Source organism: Scyliorhinus canicula, chromosome 2 (assembly GCF_902713615.1).
Source record: "Scyliorhinus canicula chromosome 2, sScyCan1.1, whole genome shotgun sequence".
NCBI classification, from domain to species: Eukaryota; Metazoa; Chordata; class Chondrichthyes; order Carcharhiniformes; family Scyliorhinidae; genus Scyliorhinus; species Scyliorhinus canicula.
This window is the reverse complement of record NC_052147.1, coordinates 62,737,467-62,757,095: the sequence shown is the minus strand read 5'-3', so window position 1 is coordinate 62,757,095 and position 19,629 is coordinate 62,737,467. Positions and strand designations below refer to the sequence as shown.

Here is a 19,629-nt window from a genome sequence, read left to right as displayed (position 1 = left end):
CTAAGGGACAAATTTACAGTGGCCAATCCACCTAACCTGCACATTTGTGGACTGTGGGAGGAAACCGGAGCACCTGGAGTGAACCGCGGCAGACACGGGAGAACGTGTAGACTCCACACAGTCACCCAAGGTCAAAATTGAACCCGAGTCCCTGGCCTGTGAGGCAGCAGTGCTAACCACTGTGCTACCGTTAGTGCCACATACACTATGGAGGGTGAAGATGAGACTTCTTCTCCATAGGATTTGATGGACTCCTACCAAAACGGTCATGGACAGATACATCTGTAACAGGTAGATTGGTGAGAACTGGATCACATAGATTTACCCCATGTTGGTTCCCTCACCACCTGTCACAGACCCAGTCTAGCTCCCATCTGCTTTGGGATTTCGCCAATATTGAGGTTACCAAGGTACTCTTGGTAACTGACATTGAAGTCCCCACCCAGCCTATATTCTGTGCTGTTTCCACCCTAAGTACTTCCGCCAAGTGGTGTTCAACATGGAGGAGTATTGATTCATTAGCTGCAGCGGGTGGTAAGGTGATAATCAGCATGAGTTTTCCCTGCCCATGTTTGGCCTGATGCCACACAATCTCATGGGGTTGAGAGTCAATGTTGACAACTCCCAGGTAAATTCCCTCCCAACTGTATACACGGTGCCACCAAATCACGTGGGTTGTCCTGCCAGTGGGACAGAACATACCCAAGGATTGTAATGATGGGGTCTGACACATTGTCTGTAAGCTATGATTCTGTGAGTGTAAGCTACAATTCCATGAGTATGACCATGTCAGGCTGTTGATCTCCCAGATTGTGGAACATCTCTCCAAAATTTGGCACAAGCACCCAGATGTTACTAAGGAGGACATTGCAAGATCAACAGGCCTGGTTGTACTGTTGTAGTTTCCGGTGCCTGGGTTGATTTAGCCGGTTCATTTCTTATTGACTTTTCTGTAGCTGGCTTGCTAGGCCATTTAAGAGACAACCATATTGCTGTGGGACTGATGTCATATGTAGGCCAGACCAGACAATGTAAACAGATTTCCTTCCCTAAACGATAGTGATTAAGATAGCTTTTTACAACAATCATTACTGAGACTATCTTTTAATTTCAGGTATATTAATTGAATTTAAATGCATTTAATTCCAGGTGTATTAATCAAATTTAAATGCTTTTAATTCCAGGTGTATTAATTGAATTTAAATGCCATCACGTGCCATGTGGCAATAGAACCCGTCCTCGCTGCATTCTGCTGAACCTCTGGATTATTGGCCCAATGACATTACCACTATGCCACCACCTCCACTAAGGAATCAGTTTAAAATGTATTTATTTCAAAATAGCATTGGTATTCCACACAATAAATGTTTTCTAGCCAAAGGCAATTTAACAACAATATAGTGTAAGTTTGCTATGTTTAAACACACAATGTGGCTTCAAGAAATTTTATTATTGTAAACTTTGGACCAAAAGTATACACTTGTGCACCAGGATCCATTTCTAGTCAAACATTTGCAATTACAAATCTTCAGAACCGACTATATTATCTGCTGGAAAAATTCATTTCCAGCCGCACTTATAGTAAGAATTTAATGCCATACCTTTACACCAGCTTTCAGAGTTCAGACCCTAAAATACTTAATGGAAAACATGCAACATTGAAGTTAAGAGCTTCGAGAATACACATCACCATTTCTCTAACAAGTATTCAAATAGTCTTGATAGTGATAACAAAGAGCGTACAGAAAATTTGAGCAACATAACTTGAAAAAGGAGCAGACATATACTTGCTCGACTGTTTGTTACTTCTAAAGTCGGTTGTCTCAGAACATTAATGTTATCTTTACTTCTCAGTGGAATATGCTCTTTTCATCAATGGAGGCGGTGCTTTACTAGTTTCATACATCATTTCTAGAGGTGGGTTACTCAGGCAGCACCAATCAGGAATACGACCTGTCTGGCTATAATATTCTTTGGAGACTGAACGACTACCCAAAATGTCCTGCAGAGCACCAAAAATGGCTCCTAAAGGCAAGTAAATGGAACACTTTTAGTAATAAATAACAACAAACTGAAAGATTGCATACTCCCGATCTCACAGATCTTCCATTATACTTTTCCAACCCCCTAGCAGGTATTGCAGATAGGGCAGCAAATGCAACTAGTCTAGGACAGCTGAACCACAGAGAGAAAGAAAACAACATTGAAAAACTACGAAAAGTTCAGAAATAATTCATACTGGCTGCTAATGTATTTATCTGTCATATCAATTAATTAAATGCTCAAAAGATGTACCAAGTAAGTGGCTTATGCACGGTTCCAACATTTCATTTATTTTCCCCACTGAAAAACAATGCAGTAGTATATGCAATCATTTTACAGTGCAGGAGACCATTCGGCCGACCCTTGGGAAGAGCACCCTACTTAAGCCCACACTTTCACCCTATATCTGTAACCCAACCTAACCTTTTTTGGACACCAAGGGCAATTTAGAATGCCCAATCCACCTAACCTGCACATCTTTAGACAGTGGGAGGAAACCAGAACACCCGGAGGAAACCCACGCAGACACAGGGAGAACGTGCAGATTCCACACAGACAGTGACCCAAGCTGAGAATCGAACCTGGGACCCTGGAGTTGTGAAACAACAGTGCTAATCACTGTGCTACCGTGCCGCCCCATTGAGGAAGGACATCTTGTGGTTGCAAGGGCTGTCCGCACTGAAAGAATCTCCTCCCATCAATTTCAAGACTGCCCCTTCACGGCACCGCGGCACAGTGGGTTATGATGATCTCGAACATACTATTTTAATGTCCCTACTACAGATTCCATAGGAACTTTAAAAAGGCAACTAATATATGAAGAGAATTTGCAAGATTAAGAAAAACTGGGGTGTGGGACTAAATTGGGCAACTCTTACAAAGAGCTGACACAAGCATGGTACGTTAAATAGTCCATGATTTTCCACAATTTAAAATAATTGAAAGATGAATATATAGATTTGTAATCTTTGCAGTTTGTCACCCTTTCGGCAAATTTCAAGTTTTCTAATTTAGGTACTCCATCTGTACGGAAAGTCGAGGGAATTCTAGTTTTAAAATCACATTCAATTTCAGTGCAGAATGAGATAAAACAAAAATCACTGGACAAATGTTTGCTGCATCAGCATTCCGAAGTCACACCTACTTGCTCGCAAGATCAGTTCCTAATAGGAACCTTACATAACCAATACGGAGTCAAAACATGTTGAGCAAAAAGGGCCACATGCTGGAAATTAAACAGATGTCCTACTGTGCTGCATTTTCACACTGGCCACTTGTCTATTAGTCTTAATCAATTCTCTCTCAATACAATAGAACTGTTCATAAACACACAAAACTTTATAGGTGATACAGTGAATACATTCTTACCTCCTAACCAAGCCACAGTATTTGGCTTTGCAGGTGGAGTATGAACTTTGAATGTCTTGGCAGCCAACACTTCTTTATATTTTGGTTTCTCCACCAGGTACCGAATTTCAGCCATAATTCGATGTAGAAAGCCAGGCAGCATAGCAGTTCCACCAATGATCACAAGGTTCTCTGCCAGCTGTTTTCTTGTGTCAATAGGGCACTAGCAACAATTATTACAAATTACGTTAGTAAACCGATGCACCATTGCTCGCCTTCCATTTCTCTCAAACAATGCATCATGAGTGATGAGTGATCTATTCAAGTCTGCGAGAATCACTTCTACAAATGGTCAGGTGACTCAGGCTTTCCTTACAACATCTTTTGTCCTCTTGGACATCATTCAGCAGTGCCCAGCATGCGGGGAGGACATCACTGGGCTGGGCGGTGAAGGACACGGAGGGGACATCATTAATCTAGAGTCATCACCTTTGAGGTTCTACTTGTTTAATTCAGTGCCTAGCTACTCATACTCCAAGCAGAACCTCTTTCCTAGCCCTGTCTAAGGAGGACCCATACACTGGGCCCAATGTTCTGGCAAGTCATATAACTAGGGTGGTCGAGAAGGCTTTAAACTAAATGGTGGGAGAGAGATCAAGTTCGTGAAGATGTGATAATTTGAAGAGCAAAGACAAGAGAGAAAGGTAGTAATAAGGAAAATGATAATCAGAGTGTGGCATTGATTAGGCCACATAGCAGACAAACTAGAGAATGCGCCAGCAAGAAAGACTAGAAGTGGCTAAAATAGTAAAAAGGCTTTGTATCTGAATGCACATACTCTCTGCAATAAAACAGATAGAAATAAATATGTACAATGACAGTTGTAACAGAGTTATAGCTGCAAGATGACAAAGGCTGACACCTGAAAATTCAAGTGTACACGACATCTCTGAAGGCCAGGAAGCTAGGAAAAGGTTGAGGAGTAATTAAAGATGACAATAGTACAATAGAAAGAGATAACTTTAGCTCTAAAGATCAAAATGTAGTATGAGTTTGGATGAAGAAATAAAAGATAGGAAGTCAGGGGCAGCATGGTAGCATGGTGGTTAGCATAAATGCTTCACAGCTCCAGGGTCCCAGATTCGATTCCCGGCTGGGTCACTGTCTGTGCGGAGTCTGCACGTCCTCCCTGTGTGTGCGTGGGTTTCCTCCGGGTGCTCCGGTTTCCTCCCACAGTCCAAAGATGTGCGGGTTAGGTGGATTGGCCATGCTAAAATTGCCCGTAGTGTCCTAAAAAGTAAGGTTAAGGGGGGGGTTGTTGGGTTACGGGTATAGGGTGGATACGTGGGTTTGAGTAGGGTGATCATTGCTCGGCACAACATTGAGGGCCGAAGGGCCTGTTCTGTGCTGTACTGTTCTAAGTCTGTTGTGGGAGTGGTTTATAGGCCCTTAACAGTAACTACATGTAGGATGGTGTATTCAGGAAGAAATAATGGGGATTTGTGAGAAAGGTACAATGATAATTGTGAGTGAAATCAAATTGGCAAAGATAACCTGGAAGGCGAGCTCAAGAGTGGTTTCTGGCCAGTTTCTTAGAGCAGTACATTCTAGACGCAAGCAAAGAGGTGCTATTCTAGATCTAATAATGTACAACATGACACGATTAATTTATTACTTCATAGTAAAACACCCTTAGGTAGCAGTGATCATTAAAAGTGAATTTCATATTCATATTGAGGGAGGGAACAATACGTCAAAGACTAGTGTTTTAAACTTAAATAAAGGCCATTCTGAATGTGCGACACCAGGACTGGCTAAAGTTCATCCCCTACACCGTGAGCTCTTATTTTGTGCAGTAATCTTTGATATGGCATTTTGTCAAATGCTTTCTGGAAACCAGATACAGAGCATGGATAGAGGATTAGTTAACTGCAAAAAACAGAGTAGGTATAAATCAGTAATTTTCAGGTTGGCAAAATGTAACGAGTGGAATGCCACAGGGATCAGTGCAGGGGCCTCAACTACTTACAACCTAGATCAATGACTTGGATGATGGGACTGAACATATGGTTTCTAAATTTGCTGATGACACAAAGATAGGTGGGAAAGCAGTTTAAATTGCGAGAGAATGCAGAACTCTGAAATACAGAGGGATTCGGATGCCCTGGTACATGAAGTTTGTATGCAGATACAGCAAGTGATTAGGAAGACAAATGGAATGCTTTCATTTATTACAAGGGAAATGGAATACAAAAGAAGTGATGTTTTGTTACAGTTGTACAGGGTATCATAGAATCCCTACAGTGCAGAGGAAGGCTATTCGATAAATCGAGTCTGCACTGACCCTTCAAAAGAGCACTCTACCCATGTGCACTCCCCCTATCCCCATAACCTAACCTGCACATCCCTGGACACTAAGGGGCAATTTAGCATGGTCAATCCACCTAACCCACATATCTTTGGACTGTGGGAGGAAACCGGAGCACCTGGAGGAAACCCACGCAGACACGGGGCGAACGTACAAACTCCACACAGACAGTAATCCAAGGCCAGAACTGAACACAGGTCCCTGGCGCTGTGAGGCAACAGTGCTAACCACCGTGCCACCATGCCATCCCATTTCATGAGACCACATCGACAGTAATGTACAGTTTTGGACTCCTTATTTAAGAAAGGACAGAATTTCTTTAGAAGCAGTTCAGAGATGGTTTTACTCAACTGATTCATAGGACTGTGGTGGGGGGGGGGGAAGGGATGTTATGTTTATCTTACAAGAAAAGGTTGAACAGGCTCTATTAATAAAGTTTAGAAGACTGAGGGGTGATCTTATTAAAACATACAAGATACCGAGGGACTTGACATGATAGATGCTGGAAGGATATTTCCCCTTGTGGAAGAGATTAGTACTAGGGGATAGAGTCTTAAAAAAAATCAGTCTCCCATTTAAAACAAAGATGGTCAGGAGTCTGTGGAACTCTCTTCCCCAGAGAGCAGTGGAGAAAGGGTCACTCACTATTTTTAAGGCAGAGTTTGATAGATTTTTGACTAACCAAGGGAGACAAAGGGTATCAGGGGTAGGCAGGAAAGCGGAATTGAGGCCACAGTCAGATCAGCTATGATCTAATGGAATGGTGGAGCAAGCTCAAAGGGCCAAATGTTCTAATCCAGCTTCAGATTTGTATGTTTGTGTGTTCTTGTTCTCCCACATGCTCCACAAGCAACTCCCTGGCTTCCCCTCACTCAGTACAACTAACCCTGCAATAAGTGGAAAAATATCAACCTCTACCACGCATCTTGCTGCATTTCCACATAATAATGCTTGCACAAGAAAGAACTTCCTTTTGTATAGTATTTTTGATGTCGCCAGGGAATCCCGAAGCTATTAACATCAAATTATTTTTGAAGTGCAATCACTGTTATTTTGTCGACAAGTTTTAAGATAATTCTGCAGCAAGATGGCGCCGGAGCGTGGCGACTCTTTGCGAGCTCTCCCTAACAGATCCTCTTTTTATTTGTCTTAGAATTAAATTTTAAAAGATTCGAATGATTATAAGACTAACATTGCTAACTTTTTGTTTTTACCTGGTGTTGCCCTATTATGTATTTTCTTTTTGTGTACTTATCGATCTGTTGAGCTGCTCGCAGAAAAATACTTTTCACTGTACGTCGGTCCAGTTTAGGAATTCATATTGGGTAGGACACTGAAAAAGCTCCCTGCTTCTCTTCAAATACTGCCTTGGAATTATTTTTGTCCACTTGAATAGGGCCTTGATCTGAAGAATACTACCTGACAATACAGTATCCCATTAGTACTGTATGAAGCATCAACCTAGATTGTGTGCTCAATTGAGGCTTTAACTCAACTTAATTAAACAGAGGTATTAGAACTACACTACCATTAAAGTTATAGCTAAATATACCAGTGCCATGAAGCAATAGCTAAATATGAGTACCATGGTGATAAAACAGTATTTTTGTAAATAAATTTAGAATACCCAATTATTTTTCTCCAATTAAGGGGCAATTTAGCATGGCCAATCCACTTACCCTGCACATCTTCGGGTAGTAGGGATGAGACCCACGCAGACATGGAGAGAATGTGTAAATTCCATACGGACAGTGTCCTGGGGCCGGGATCGAACACGGGTCCTCGGTGCTGTGAGGCAGCAGTGCTAATCACTGCGCTACCGTGCCACCCATAAAACAGTATTTTAATTCTGGGTCACTTTCACACATTCAATGGCAAACTATAATGTGGTACCCAAAGAGAATAACCAGGTTTTTAAAATAATAAATCCATCAAATTTAGCGCAAACCATCCTCTTACCTGTAAAAGAGAGTCAAGGATTAAGGTGCCAATTGACTTCTCTTCATTATCTTGTTCAAAGAGAATTTCGATTACAGAATCTCTGCAAATTTGAAAAAAATCCCTGAACTGAAAATTCAATTAAATCACTTTGTTGATTAACCGTCACAATAACTGTCACAGGCAACTAATTTAAAAGTCAATATACCAACGTAGACCCAGGATACTTTATTACTTAACTTAAATGTGAAATCTTGATGATAGGAGTATGTGCGTGGGCACGATACATTCAATGGCTGTAAGTTAACAAAGTTCCCAAGTTCACTATGACAGTTTGCTTTAACACACCTATAAAAATCATTAGTCACCTTTAAATAAAATTTGATTGAAACAATTTCTAACATTTTGCTGACAAGGTCACCTTACAGCTTCACGTCAATCGCTGCAGATAACAGTGGTGTTTTTTCAGTGAAATGCAAAGCAATTTTTCCAGTTTCCTTCAAATCCTCATTTAATATGCTGAAACACCAATACTTGTTAGCTGATGTTAATTATATATCAATTTGGGATTAATTGTGTTCAGTGGTTAGGATTAATTGGGGAGTCGCCTGTGAACAGAGGTGTAGGAGCTGGCTGCAAGTGTAGTTGTTGGTTGGAGGTGCACAATATGTAATGTGCATCTCTATAAATAAAAACTTAAATGCAAGAAGGCTCGGCTCTAGTATTTATCTTTCATCATGTGACTATTTGAGTTCTAGCAACTGATTCTGGTCACTTGTATATTTTCGACCTGACACGGATTACAGTGAAGAAAATAAGTCAACTGCATTGAGAGAGAGAGAAATATTTAGCTCGGAAGAATTTATACTCGTATTCATCTTGTTTCAGTATTTGCTTACTTACTCTGACTTTTGCACACTTGGGGATGTGAACAATGCTGGTAATGCCAACATTTGTTCCCTATCTCTAACGGTCCTCGAGAATGAGGAACTTTCTCAAACCACTGTAGTCCATGTGTATTCGTACACACACCGTGGTTTTTTTTGCCAATGTGATGGCTAGATATAACTGAGTGGCTAGCTAGGCCATTTCAGAGAGCAGTTAAGGGTCACACTGCTATGGATCTGGATAGGCCAGGCAATACAAGGACAGCAGATTTCCTCCCCTGATTCATTAATGTCTGTAAACTTCTCTACCCTATCCTTATTATATTGAAACTAAATGTAGCAGTCCCATCATCACCATCATCCAAGAAAAGATGACCTAATTCAGCACAAACTATGGAATAAATCCAAGATTTACCCATTCTTTATGGCTCAGCGGCACACCGGACATTTAAAAAAATGAACAAAACCAGTCAGGGAACAAGATTTACCCAATTTGTATTTCCCCATTGCAGCTGATTTACATTTTTCCATTAGTTACTTATATCCATTTTCCCCTAATCTGCCTTGTCTGTATTCTTCACAAGCAGATACTGATGGTTTCTCAACTGAAAAACGTCCACTAAATGCCAATGGAAGGGTTTCTAAGCGGATGTATTAGTCAGAAGGTAGAAAATACACGATAACTGCCTGACTGTCCCCTCTGTTTTTCCTTTGTTGCCTCCAAATTACACAACGGTTGAAACCAAGACCACACTAAGTGGGGAAGCTGCAGTGAAAAACTTAATTTGCTCTTTTGTTATGGGCCAGGGTTTATAAAACTCCAAAGTATATTATGAAGTTCACCTGACCTATATAACTATTTGTTGAATTTAGCCAAGATAAGCACAAGAGCCTGCCTTTCAGGTGTTATTCAACGGACCTCTTAGGCGCTTTTAATCAAAAAAACAAACTTAAACAAATTTAGTTAACATTTGTATAAACACACAGTAAGAATTTTTATCAACTACAAACATAAAGACCCCACACAGCTACAGTAATCTATGTATAATCCTTAATGAATTTCTCCTTAACTGTTTCAATTCAATAACAAAATCCAAGTAAAACCAGAAACACTTTTTCAAAGGCGTGGCCCAGCATTGTTACTGGTATAAGACTTGTTACTGATACTTTGTTCCCCTTTTCAAACAGCAGGTTTGAATTCCTTCCAGAAAGCAATTATCTCTTTTAAGTTACCAAGCAGTCTGGAAACAGCTTTGAAAATGTAGAGACACTTCTTTCAACCTGTGCAGTTCAAAACCAGTCCAAACTCAAAGCAAAAGTAAAACTCAGAGCCACAGCTCAGCTCCACCCAGACAATGACATTACTGAAGCCATGTGATAAGACAAAAAACGTTCTTAAAGGGACATTCACATTACAACTTCACCATACTATGCCATTCTTTTTAGCACAACCCAGTTATGATGCAGTCTAATTTATACTGTTTATACATGTGATCCAACCTGATTGATCCGTTGACATGTAAGATCCTCTCGCCATCTAGAGGGTATGCCACATCTGGAGGTTGTTGAGGGCGCTATAAATAAATATTAAATATTAAATTACCATGCACCTCTGACTTTGCAACTTAAGTTAATTTGATTCACCAGTAATTAATGCAGACCTCAGATTTTCCATCAATATTAAACTTGGCAGCTTGAATTTTCAGTCCCCGCTGGAGATCACTCACAAAGCAAGTCCGAACTGAAAAGCACAATTTAAAAAAGGAAACTTAAATTCGCCTAAAAATCACAAATACACAGATTTCAATCAGATGAATGCTTATTCAACACAGTTTAATATTGGTAACTTTTCTCATGCTTCATCCTAATTTTCACTAGGCATTTCACTTCCATGACCATATGCACATCCAGATTCCATATCAATGTGCTGTGAAGGTATTTCATAGCTTTAAAGAAAATGGAAAGCTTGTTGGTCCTGGTAGCAAGATTCTGAACAGATGTAAACTTCACATACTCTTTAAAAATAATTCAGATTAAACTAGTGAAAGGTTACACCAGAAACCTTGCTGTTTCAGATAACCAATCTGAAAAATTATATTTCAATATTTTCTGTATTTATTCTAGAATTACAACATTTGTACTTTATTTGATAGGCAAATGCATTTGCGACATAAATCATCATTAACAAGAAAAGAATCATGCAAGATAATTCTTACCTTTGATATCCTCCAGAGTTTCTTCTGGAAGTGAGCCTGCTTAAACGAATTGAGAACAACGTTAAGAGCACAGACCACACAATATTACATTATAAAAATGTAAATACCAAAAGTCAATTATCTGATTAACTTGCTACTAGATGGACTTCCGGTGAAGGTCATGTAAAGACAAGATGCACAAAAAGTGGCTCCAGGCAGTGTCTTGGTATTTGATCTCTTTTACCCGTTTTTGGGGGGGGGGGGGGGGGGGGGGGGGGGGCGTTTTGGTGCCCAGACCCAGTAAGTTGAGTAGGTGAACTATCTCCAGACGGGGGTATGTCGAAATCGTCAACAAAAAAAAGCTCAATATTAAAAGAGCTCAGGGGGGAAGCCCGTCAAAAGAAGGTGAAGGAGGGAAGATGGCCATCGCACCCATTACATTAGACACATTGGCAGTTGTACTGGCATAGGAGCTTCAGACGTTCGGCAAACAAACGGACAGGCAGTTTTTAAATCACTGTTTCACTTTTGCTCTGTTGCAGGAAGGAATTGGTTGTAAAAGGGGATCGGTATGTGTTTCTTTGTTTTTTTTCTCTTGGAGGGAAGAGAGGTTTGCTGATCTTGTTGGGATTTGGGTATGGTTCGTGGGGTGGGGGGGGAAGCAGGGGTGAATTGGCTGTTTAAGGGTATATGTTATGTGGATCCTGTTTGGGAGCAATTTTGCTAGTGATGGGGAGAAGGGAGGCTAGCAAACGGGAGTGGAGTGGGAGGGAAGAGAGAGAGAGGTTGTGGCTTGTTGGGCCTGGAGCCTGGAAGATGAACTAAGTGACATGGGGCTTTTCTTTGTCTCATCTGGTGGGTGGGGCTGGTGACCATCTTAGATGGGCCGGGGACCCAGGGGTTTGGGTAGGGATATTGCACTACAGTGTAAATGGCTGACTTGAGGGGGAGGCCCATTTAAAAGAGCTGGGGGGGCGATGTGGTGTTCCTACAGGAAACTCATCTGCCGGTGCGGGATTAGATCAGGTTGTGGAAAGCCTGGGTGAGTCAGACTTTTCACTCAGGGTTTGCCAGTGGGGCACTGGGGGGGATGGGGATGGCGATTCTGATCAGCAGGAGGGTTCGTTTTCAGGCAGTTGTGGTGGTGGCTGATCCCGGGGGGGGGGGGGGGGGGGTATGTGATAGTCACAGTACATTGATGGGGGGGGGCTGTGCCGAATTGGGACAACGTCACGTTTATGAGACGGTTGTTGACTTGACGGGCGGAGGAGTTTTCAATTGTACTTTGGATGCAAAGTTGGATCACTCCAGGCCCAATCACTGGTCCCTTCGGGGCTGGTGAAAGTGTTAAGAGCATTTATAGAAGAGACAAGAGGGGCCAATCCATGGTTTATGCACCAGGGGGAAAAGGAGTTTTCGTTTCTTTCGCCGGTACACAAATTGTATTCATGTATTGTTATTTTTGTTGTGGTTAGGACCTTGCTACCTGGGGTGAAAGTGCAGAGTACTCAGCGGTGCTCATTTCAGCCGCATCTGGTGGACTTAATGTAGGAGGGGGGCCAAGCTCAGCACGCAGGTTGGAGGCTGGATGTGGGTCTATTATCAGATCTTGGATTTTGTACGAAGATTTTGGGGGCCATAAAGAACGACCTTGAATGGAATGAGAATGGGATGGTCTCACTGTCTACAGTGTGGGAGGCATTAAAGGCAGTGATTAGGGGGGAGATCATCTCGTAGAAGTAGTATATGGATAGGGAGAACAGGTGGGACTGTCAGGAGGTCGTGGATAAAATTCTGGGTGTGGACAGGGAGCACGCGAGTGACCCAATACCAGAGTATTGGCACGCAGGAAGCTGCAAATGCAGTTTGACGTACTGTCCAAGGTCGGGTGGTGCTACAGCTGTGGCGCTTAAAGGGGATGGTATATGAGTATGGGGAAAAGGCTAGCCAACTGTTCGCACATCAGCTAAGGCAGCAAGAGGTTGCCAGGGAGATTGTGCAGGTCCGGCGATCTGGAGGTGGATTGGTCTCTACCCCAGAGAAAATTATTAAGATGTTTTGTTCCTTTTATGAGGAGCCTTACAAGTCAGAGTCGTTAAGAGGATGAGCAGGAGATGGTTAAGTATTTGGAGGGCATGGAGTTTCCTCAGGTGGGGGACAGGTTGCAGGAAACATTAGAGGCGCCATTGGGGTTGGAGGAGGTCCGCAGAGGTCTGGGTAAGATGCAGGTTGGGAAGGCACCGGGGCCTGATGGGTTCCTGGTAGATCTTTACAAGACGTTCGCAGATCAGCTGGCCCCATTGAGCTGGGGACGTTTAATGACTCAGTGACGCGGGGTTTCCTTCCGGAGCCGTTAAGGTAGGCTTCCATCTCCCTCCTTCTGAAAGACAAGGACCCCACAGAGTGTGCATCATACCGCCCAATCTCTCTGCTCAACATGGATGCAAAACATTTGGCTAAAATATTAGTGTTGAGGTTGGAGCCCTGCCTCCCAGAGGTGGTGGGTGGGAGAGGGGGAAGACAGCAAATAAGGTTTGTGAGGGGCAGAAAACTTAAAACTGTCATCAAATGTGAGACGGTTACTTATAGTTCTTTCACCGATGGTGGGACCAGAACCGGAGGTTATTGTGTCTCTGTACGCCGGAAAGGCATTTCATAGGGTCGAATGGAGCTACTTGTTCTTGGTTCTGGAGAAGTTTGGGTCCTGCTACTATATGAAGCGCCGGTGGCTAGTGTTTGAACACAACATGAATTCGGGGTCATTCAGGCTATACAGGGAATGAGGCAGGGATGCCCCATGTCCCCACTGTTGTTCATGTTGGCAATCGAGGGAAGCACGGTGGCACAGTGGTTAGCATTGTTGCCTACGGCGCTGAGGACCCGGGTTCGAATCCCGGCCCTGGGTCACTGTCCGTGTGGAGTTTTCACATTCTCCCCGTGTCTGCGCGGGTTTCGCCCCCACAACCCAAAAAAGATGTGCAGGATAGGTGGATTGGCCACACTAAATTGCCCCTTAATTGGAAAAAATAATTGGGTACGCTAAATTTATTTTTTTAAATGTTGGCAATCGTTTTTACCCTGGGGCAGCAGGGTAGTAGGGGCAGCAGGGTAGCATGGTGGTTAGCATAAATGCTTCACAGCTCCAGGGTCCCAGGTTCGATTCCCGGCTGGGTCACTGTCTGTGTGGAGTCTGCACGTCCTCCCCCTGTGTGCGTGGGTTTCCTCCGGGTGCTCCGGTTTCCTCCCACAGCCCAAAGATGTGCAGGTTAGGTGGATTGGCCATGCTAAATTGCCCGTAGTGTCCTAATAAAAGTAAGGTTAAGGGGGGGGTTGTTGGGTTACGGGTATAGAGTGGATACGTGGGTTTGAGTGGGGTGATCATGGCTCGGCACAACATTGAGGGCCGAAGGGCCTGTTCTGTGCTGTACTGTTCTATGTTCTATGAACCATTGGTGATTGCACTGAGGGCCTCGGAAAAGTGGCGAGGAATTGGGAGGGGTGGAGTAGAGCACAGGGAGTCCCTATACGCGGACAATCTTTTACTGTATGTTAGGAATCCAGGACCAGTCATGGGGGAGATAATGGGAATATTGCAGAAGTTCTGTTCCTTTTCAGGGTATAAACCATATGTTGGGAAGAGTGAATATTTTGTGGTTAGCACTCAGGGGGAGGTGCTGGGTTGGGGAGATTGCCAATCCGTCTGATGGGGACCAGTTTTCGTTATTTGGGGGTTCAGGTGGCCTGGGGTTGGATGTGACTTCACAAACTGAATTTTACAAGTTTGGCGAGCAGGGTTACAGCGAACCTGCAGAGGTGGGACAGCCTTCCACTGTCGCTGGCAGGCCAAGTTCAATCTATTAAGATGACCATTTTGCCACAATTTGTGTTCTTATTTCAATGCCTCCCAGCTTTTCTGCCAAAGTCGTTTTTTGGGGGGAAATGGAGCAGCTTATAACGGGCTTCATATGACGGGGAGGGGTCCTGCAGAGGGAAAGGCTGGTGGGCGGGTTGGCACTGCCTAATTTATTGTACTATTACTGGGTGGCCAATGTGGAGGTGTTGGGGATTAGGAGGTTAGTTGGGTACAGAAGGAGTTGGAGGCATGTAGAGCGACAGGTCTGGAGGCCCTGGTGACGGCATCCCTGCCATTTTTGCCAGTAAAATATTTTGTGAATCTGGTAGTGGTCTCCACGCTAAGAAATGTCGGCAACTCCGTCAGCATTTTAAGCCCTAATCTGTAGGAACTACTTGTTTGGGCTGGCGAAATTGGATGTTACACTCAAGGGGTGGAAAGACAAGGTGCTGGAGAATGTGAGGGAATTGTTTCCAGAAGGGCGGTTTGTGAGCTGGGGGAGTTGAAGGAGAAAGCAGGGGTTGAGTGACTCGACAGGTTCCAATATTACCAGATGCAGGACTTTGCTCGGTGGGCATTTCCAACTTTCCTGGAGGCACCACCATCTACCTTGCTGGAAAGGATACTCTCGTATGCAAAGTCTGGGATATATGGTTGGGTCATGTGGGAAGAGTGGATGAGGTGAAGGCGAGGTGGGAGAAGAAGCTGGGACACATTTTGGAGGAGGTATGGAATGAGTCCCTTCGTAGGGACATCTTGCACGAGGTTGAGCTTGATACTGCTAAAGGTGGTGCTTAGGGCCAAGATGAGTCGAGGATAAGTATGAGCAGTGCTTGAGAAGGCCTGCTCACCATACACACATGTTCTGGTCCTGTCCCAAGCTGATGGGTTTTTGGGGTGGTCCCTTTTCCGCACTATATCGGGAATCCTGAATATTGTCTTAGAGCCCTGTCTGTTAGTTGCTGTATTTGGAATGGAGGTGAATGGCCCTGTAACGGATACTGCTGAGCTGGAGGCAGGCGACCCCACCCAGTACCAAAGCATGGCTCGGTGATTTGATGGAATTGTTGTACCTTGAGACGGTCAAGTTCACGGTGAGGGGGTCGATTGATGGGTTCTATCGTGGATGGCAGACGTTTGTTTTGCACTTTAAAGATCTGGTCACTGTTAGTTGTTAGTGGGTGGGTGTTCTGGGTGGCATTTGTGTTTTTGGGGGTTCCTGTTATGGTTGTTGCTTGTATTTTTTCTGATATCTGTGTTGGTACTGTTGTGTTTTGTAAATCATTTGATATAAAACGTTACAATTTCAATAAAAATATTGTTTTAAAAACTTACTACTGGATACTTCTAAAAATCTAATACATTCAAATTATTTGTAAAATGAACTTTTTACTATTTCATGTTTCAACCAATGTGCATAAATAACTAGAACTTCAGCAGAAAAGGCATTTCTTTGGATGTAAAGTATTTTGAAACCAGATAGAGCTGTCTATAAATGTATTGCTTCGGTTTTTTATAAAAATAGAGAAATTATTGATGGAGTGCCATGAAATATCTGTACACATGCAATATGTTTAAAAATTGGTATGTCAATCCTTACTCATCACAGATGCCAAGCCTTCTCCAGTCTTAATCCCTGTGTCCACACTGCATTCTTCTAATAACCGTGACTGTAACTCCCTTCAGTAATTAAAAACATTTATTTTGGATTTTTTCCACTTCAATCTTTAAGTATGTCAAATATTAAAATATCAATAGATGTGCAGAAGTTACATATTTTAAATCCTTACATGTGGATGGACTTTCCTCCCAGTGGAAGTGCTTCCCAAGCATTCAAGATAGGAATTCCTTCATAAATCTGATAAAGCTAAGGTTAAATTTCAAATAGACAAAAAGCTATATAACACCTTCATACATTTTCTCGATTGCTTTGCATACCATCATTGTTTCCCCTTTAAGGGAACATTTTACCATCAACTTCCTGGACAGAAACAGCCACCTGGCTCATCAAGACTATTGCTCCCCACTCCTACCTCACCCATAATCCAACTAGTCTATATGACTTCAAGCTTTCTCTCCACTATTGAACCAATATTGTTTTTTATAAATGTTTTTTATTACGTTTTTTGAACAAAGTATATTTACTGTTATGTACACAGGATAAGAAACATATATATATATATATACACACACACATATATAGAATAGAAGAGAAGGGCACACCCAAACATACCAAAGAAAAGAAAATAGTAAATAGTTAAAAAAAAATACAATAATAAAAAATAGAATAACTGGTAGGGACTATTGAACCAATATAATGCACTAGGAACAAAGGAGGAAGAAAAACAGGATTTATCTTTAAAAATGCATTTTAATCCTTACAAATAAATCACAGACCTCATGTCTAGAGAGATTCTAGTTTCCTTGGGCATTACCTTAAGAGAAGTATTTTCGCTGTAACTTTGAAGCAAATACGGTACCTAACTATTTGCATTATAAAACACGAGTGTATAAATGGTTTACTTCGACTGATCGCCTTCTCTTGTCCCTTTATCTCCCATTTGTATAGATTTTGTTATACATCTACATAATATAGCCTAAAACTATTCGAATTGTTTTCCTCCAAAAATACTTTACTTTCTTTTAATTTTCTACAAACCAGTTGAAACAACATACGTTTCAGTCATTCAAAAGCTGAAGGAATAAGATATTAATGCTCCAAATGCAATCAAGTCAACTGTTGCCACATTAAACTCATTTCAACAGGAACAAACAACAGCCAATGAACAAACAATTTTGGTTGTGGTCAACAGAGCCCAAAAGCACGGAATGTGAATAAACGCATCCACAGCATGCCCTCATTGGAGGGCCTTCTTTGTGAAACCTTATCATAAATCCATTAAATTCAGTCACCAAGTTTGTGTTTTTAAATAATTTTCTACAACTGAGCTTCCGCCACATGCTATATTGATGACAGTTAAAAACTAGACAAGTTGTTTTTAGTAACCCGCACGTATTCATTCTTTATAAAATAAAAACACATTTTCAAAAGGATACAGGTAATGCTAATGCTTCTGTATATCCACAATCTAATACCACAGCAGAATTGATACCGAGAGTCAGAAGAGACATGAGATGGCTTGGAGCAAAGAGCACTGAAGGAACCTATAAATATACAAAGTGGAGAAATCTTATAACTTATTGTTTGACTTCACCCAATTGGTTCATTTGTGCAATTAATGATGCTTAAATTCTCAAATTGAACAGTATGTAAGCTTAGCGTTGAAAGTTTCTATGTATGATTGGGATGATTCATGAATTTTGATGTATGTTGTTGAGAAAGTCCTAAAGTTGGCATTTTTAAATGCCAAATATTGGGGGTATAGCTTTAAGAAAGTACACTTGTGTTCTTTAGCAGTGACCTGAAGTTACAGCTAGATAAATTTGGGCTCCAGCAAGTCTGACTTAACACTAAAAAGCCAGCGCTATAATACTGACTGGCCAAGAAGGTGGTCTGAGGACTAGATATTCCAGGGCTTCCAGTCAAACATACCAGTTATAGTTTAGCAGTTAGAAGGGTTGCTAAGGTTGCAAAGCTAATTGGTCAGGAGAATGGTTTAAGGACTAGATGTTCCAAGGACTTCTGGTTAGAAATAAAAATTACTGTTAGATTATTATGTGGATGCTAGTAGTGTTCTTCCCATTGATCAAGAGTTGCAAATATTGGGTTTCGATCCAGACACACATACTCAGGCCAAAATGCTGCAAAGCTACCTGCAAAAAGGTATAGAAAATGGGATACGTCACAGAAGTCTTTAAACTTGTCAAGGGCTAGGATTTGTCACAGGACATTTGCTTGGGCAGCATTTGAAAGAAAAGTTAGGAGTAGGGCATTTGCTAGGAAGTAAGGATAATGCTAGTCGATGGGTGTGTCACAGGCTGAGGGATTTCCGTAAGAACCCAGCATTAGAGATCGGTGATAGATGGGATTGCCAGGGAAAAAGCCTGGTAGGTGCCTAGAGTGTGAATATGAAATATATAACCACTTAGTTTCTGAGGAATTGTTCAGTCAGTTAAAGTTTAGCTCAGGAAAATTTGTAGCAATCATCATTTTGGGAAAGTCACAGTCTTTGTTAGAAAGGTGTTTCCACCAGGGAGAGAGAGCGAGAGCTCTCAGCAGGCAGCTTTGTGTAGCTTCAGCAATTGAGGTGGATTGGAAGCTGTGGGTTGGAAAAGGATGCATTAGAGTTGAAGTCTTAAATCTGCAAAGGGATGCATGCAAGAGTTATGTCTATAACAATTAAGTTGGCTAAGCTAAAATCTCAAAGAACATTGTGAATTAAGAGACCAGGCTCAAGGAACCAAAAACGGAGATCCCAGAAGTCACTGGATCCATGGGAAGGATAGACCAACATACGTTGAACCTTTGTACCGTGCTGTGCTGTGCCTAGACTAATGAAATATAAAGTATTAATCTTTATTTTCCAATAAACTTTGTTAGTTTACATTCTAAATCAATAATTGTCGTTTAATGCCACATGGTTATTTCATGTCAAGAATTTTCTAACTCTGGATCCGCAGAGTCCAAATCACTTCATTATTTCCAATTTGAAATGATCTACCAGGTCTTTAATTATTATCCAAAAATCCAAATGTAATACTGCAAAATATCTATTTCCCAACAGCTCATACTTGTAGATTCACCAGGAGATAATTCCTGCATCAACCAATTTTCTTTCCTCTTATGGCCAATTCCATCCAGAAATAGAGCAGTCATTGTGGTGTGGTACTCCATCTAGTGGTATGGCAGAGAATTAACAAACCTGGTCTGGTTCTGCAATTAAAAATTTAGTAGACATTTCTCAGATTGTTCAATGAAACAATAGAATGTATGATAGGTACCATTCTGATAAATTTAATTTACTCCTGTGTGACCCACAATGCACATAGCCTTCTCTAATTGAGAAGGTACATAGTCTGTTCTGTTTCCTTCCAATG

General features: G+C 41.9%; 2 protein-coding genes across 7 annotated transcripts in view; one reads left to right on the top strand and one right to left on the bottom strand.

The window, feature by feature from the left end:
• LOC119954595 (F-box/WD repeat-containing protein 7-like) overlaps positions 1-1,347 on the top strand; it is a 233,011-nt gene extending 231,664 nt beyond the window's left edge. For 2 of the 5 annotated variants that reach the window (XM_038779919.1, XM_038779917.1), the window contains exon 13: positions 1,185-1,343. In XM_038779919.1, the coding sequence (XP_038635847.1) occupies positions 1,185-1,197 (13 nt within the window). In that variant the 3' untranslated portion in view covers positions 1,198-1,343. Of the gene's footprint in view, positions 1-1,184 lie in introns of all 5 variants that reach the window. The other 3 variants (XR_005458278.1, XM_038779924.1, XM_038779948.1) reach the window with 3 other exon arrangements.
• Positions 1,348-1,429: 82 nt separating this feature from the next.
• Positions 1,430-19,629, bottom strand: part of actr10 (actin related protein 10) — a 43,087-nt gene continuing 24,887 nt past the window's right edge. The window contains exons 5-13 of one of the 2 annotated variants that reach the window (XM_038779962.1): positions 17,689-17,796; positions 16,422-16,489; positions 16,232-16,311; positions 10,800-10,838; positions 10,245-10,324; positions 10,084-10,157; positions 7,718-7,799; positions 3,412-3,613; positions 1,430-2,025 (exon numbers count right to left, since the gene is read on the bottom strand). In XM_038779962.1, the coding sequence (XP_038635890.1) occupies positions 1,844-2,025; positions 3,412-3,613; positions 7,718-7,799; positions 10,084-10,157; positions 10,245-10,324; positions 10,800-10,838; positions 16,232-16,311; positions 16,422-16,489; positions 17,689-17,796 (915 nt within the window). In that variant the 3' untranslated portion in view covers positions 1,430-1,843. The remainder of the gene's footprint in view (positions 2,026-3,411; positions 3,614-7,717; positions 7,800-10,083; positions 10,158-10,244; positions 10,325-10,799; positions 10,839-16,231; positions 16,312-16,421; positions 16,490-17,688; positions 17,797-19,629) is intronic. The other variant, XM_038779969.1, reaches the window with a different exon arrangement.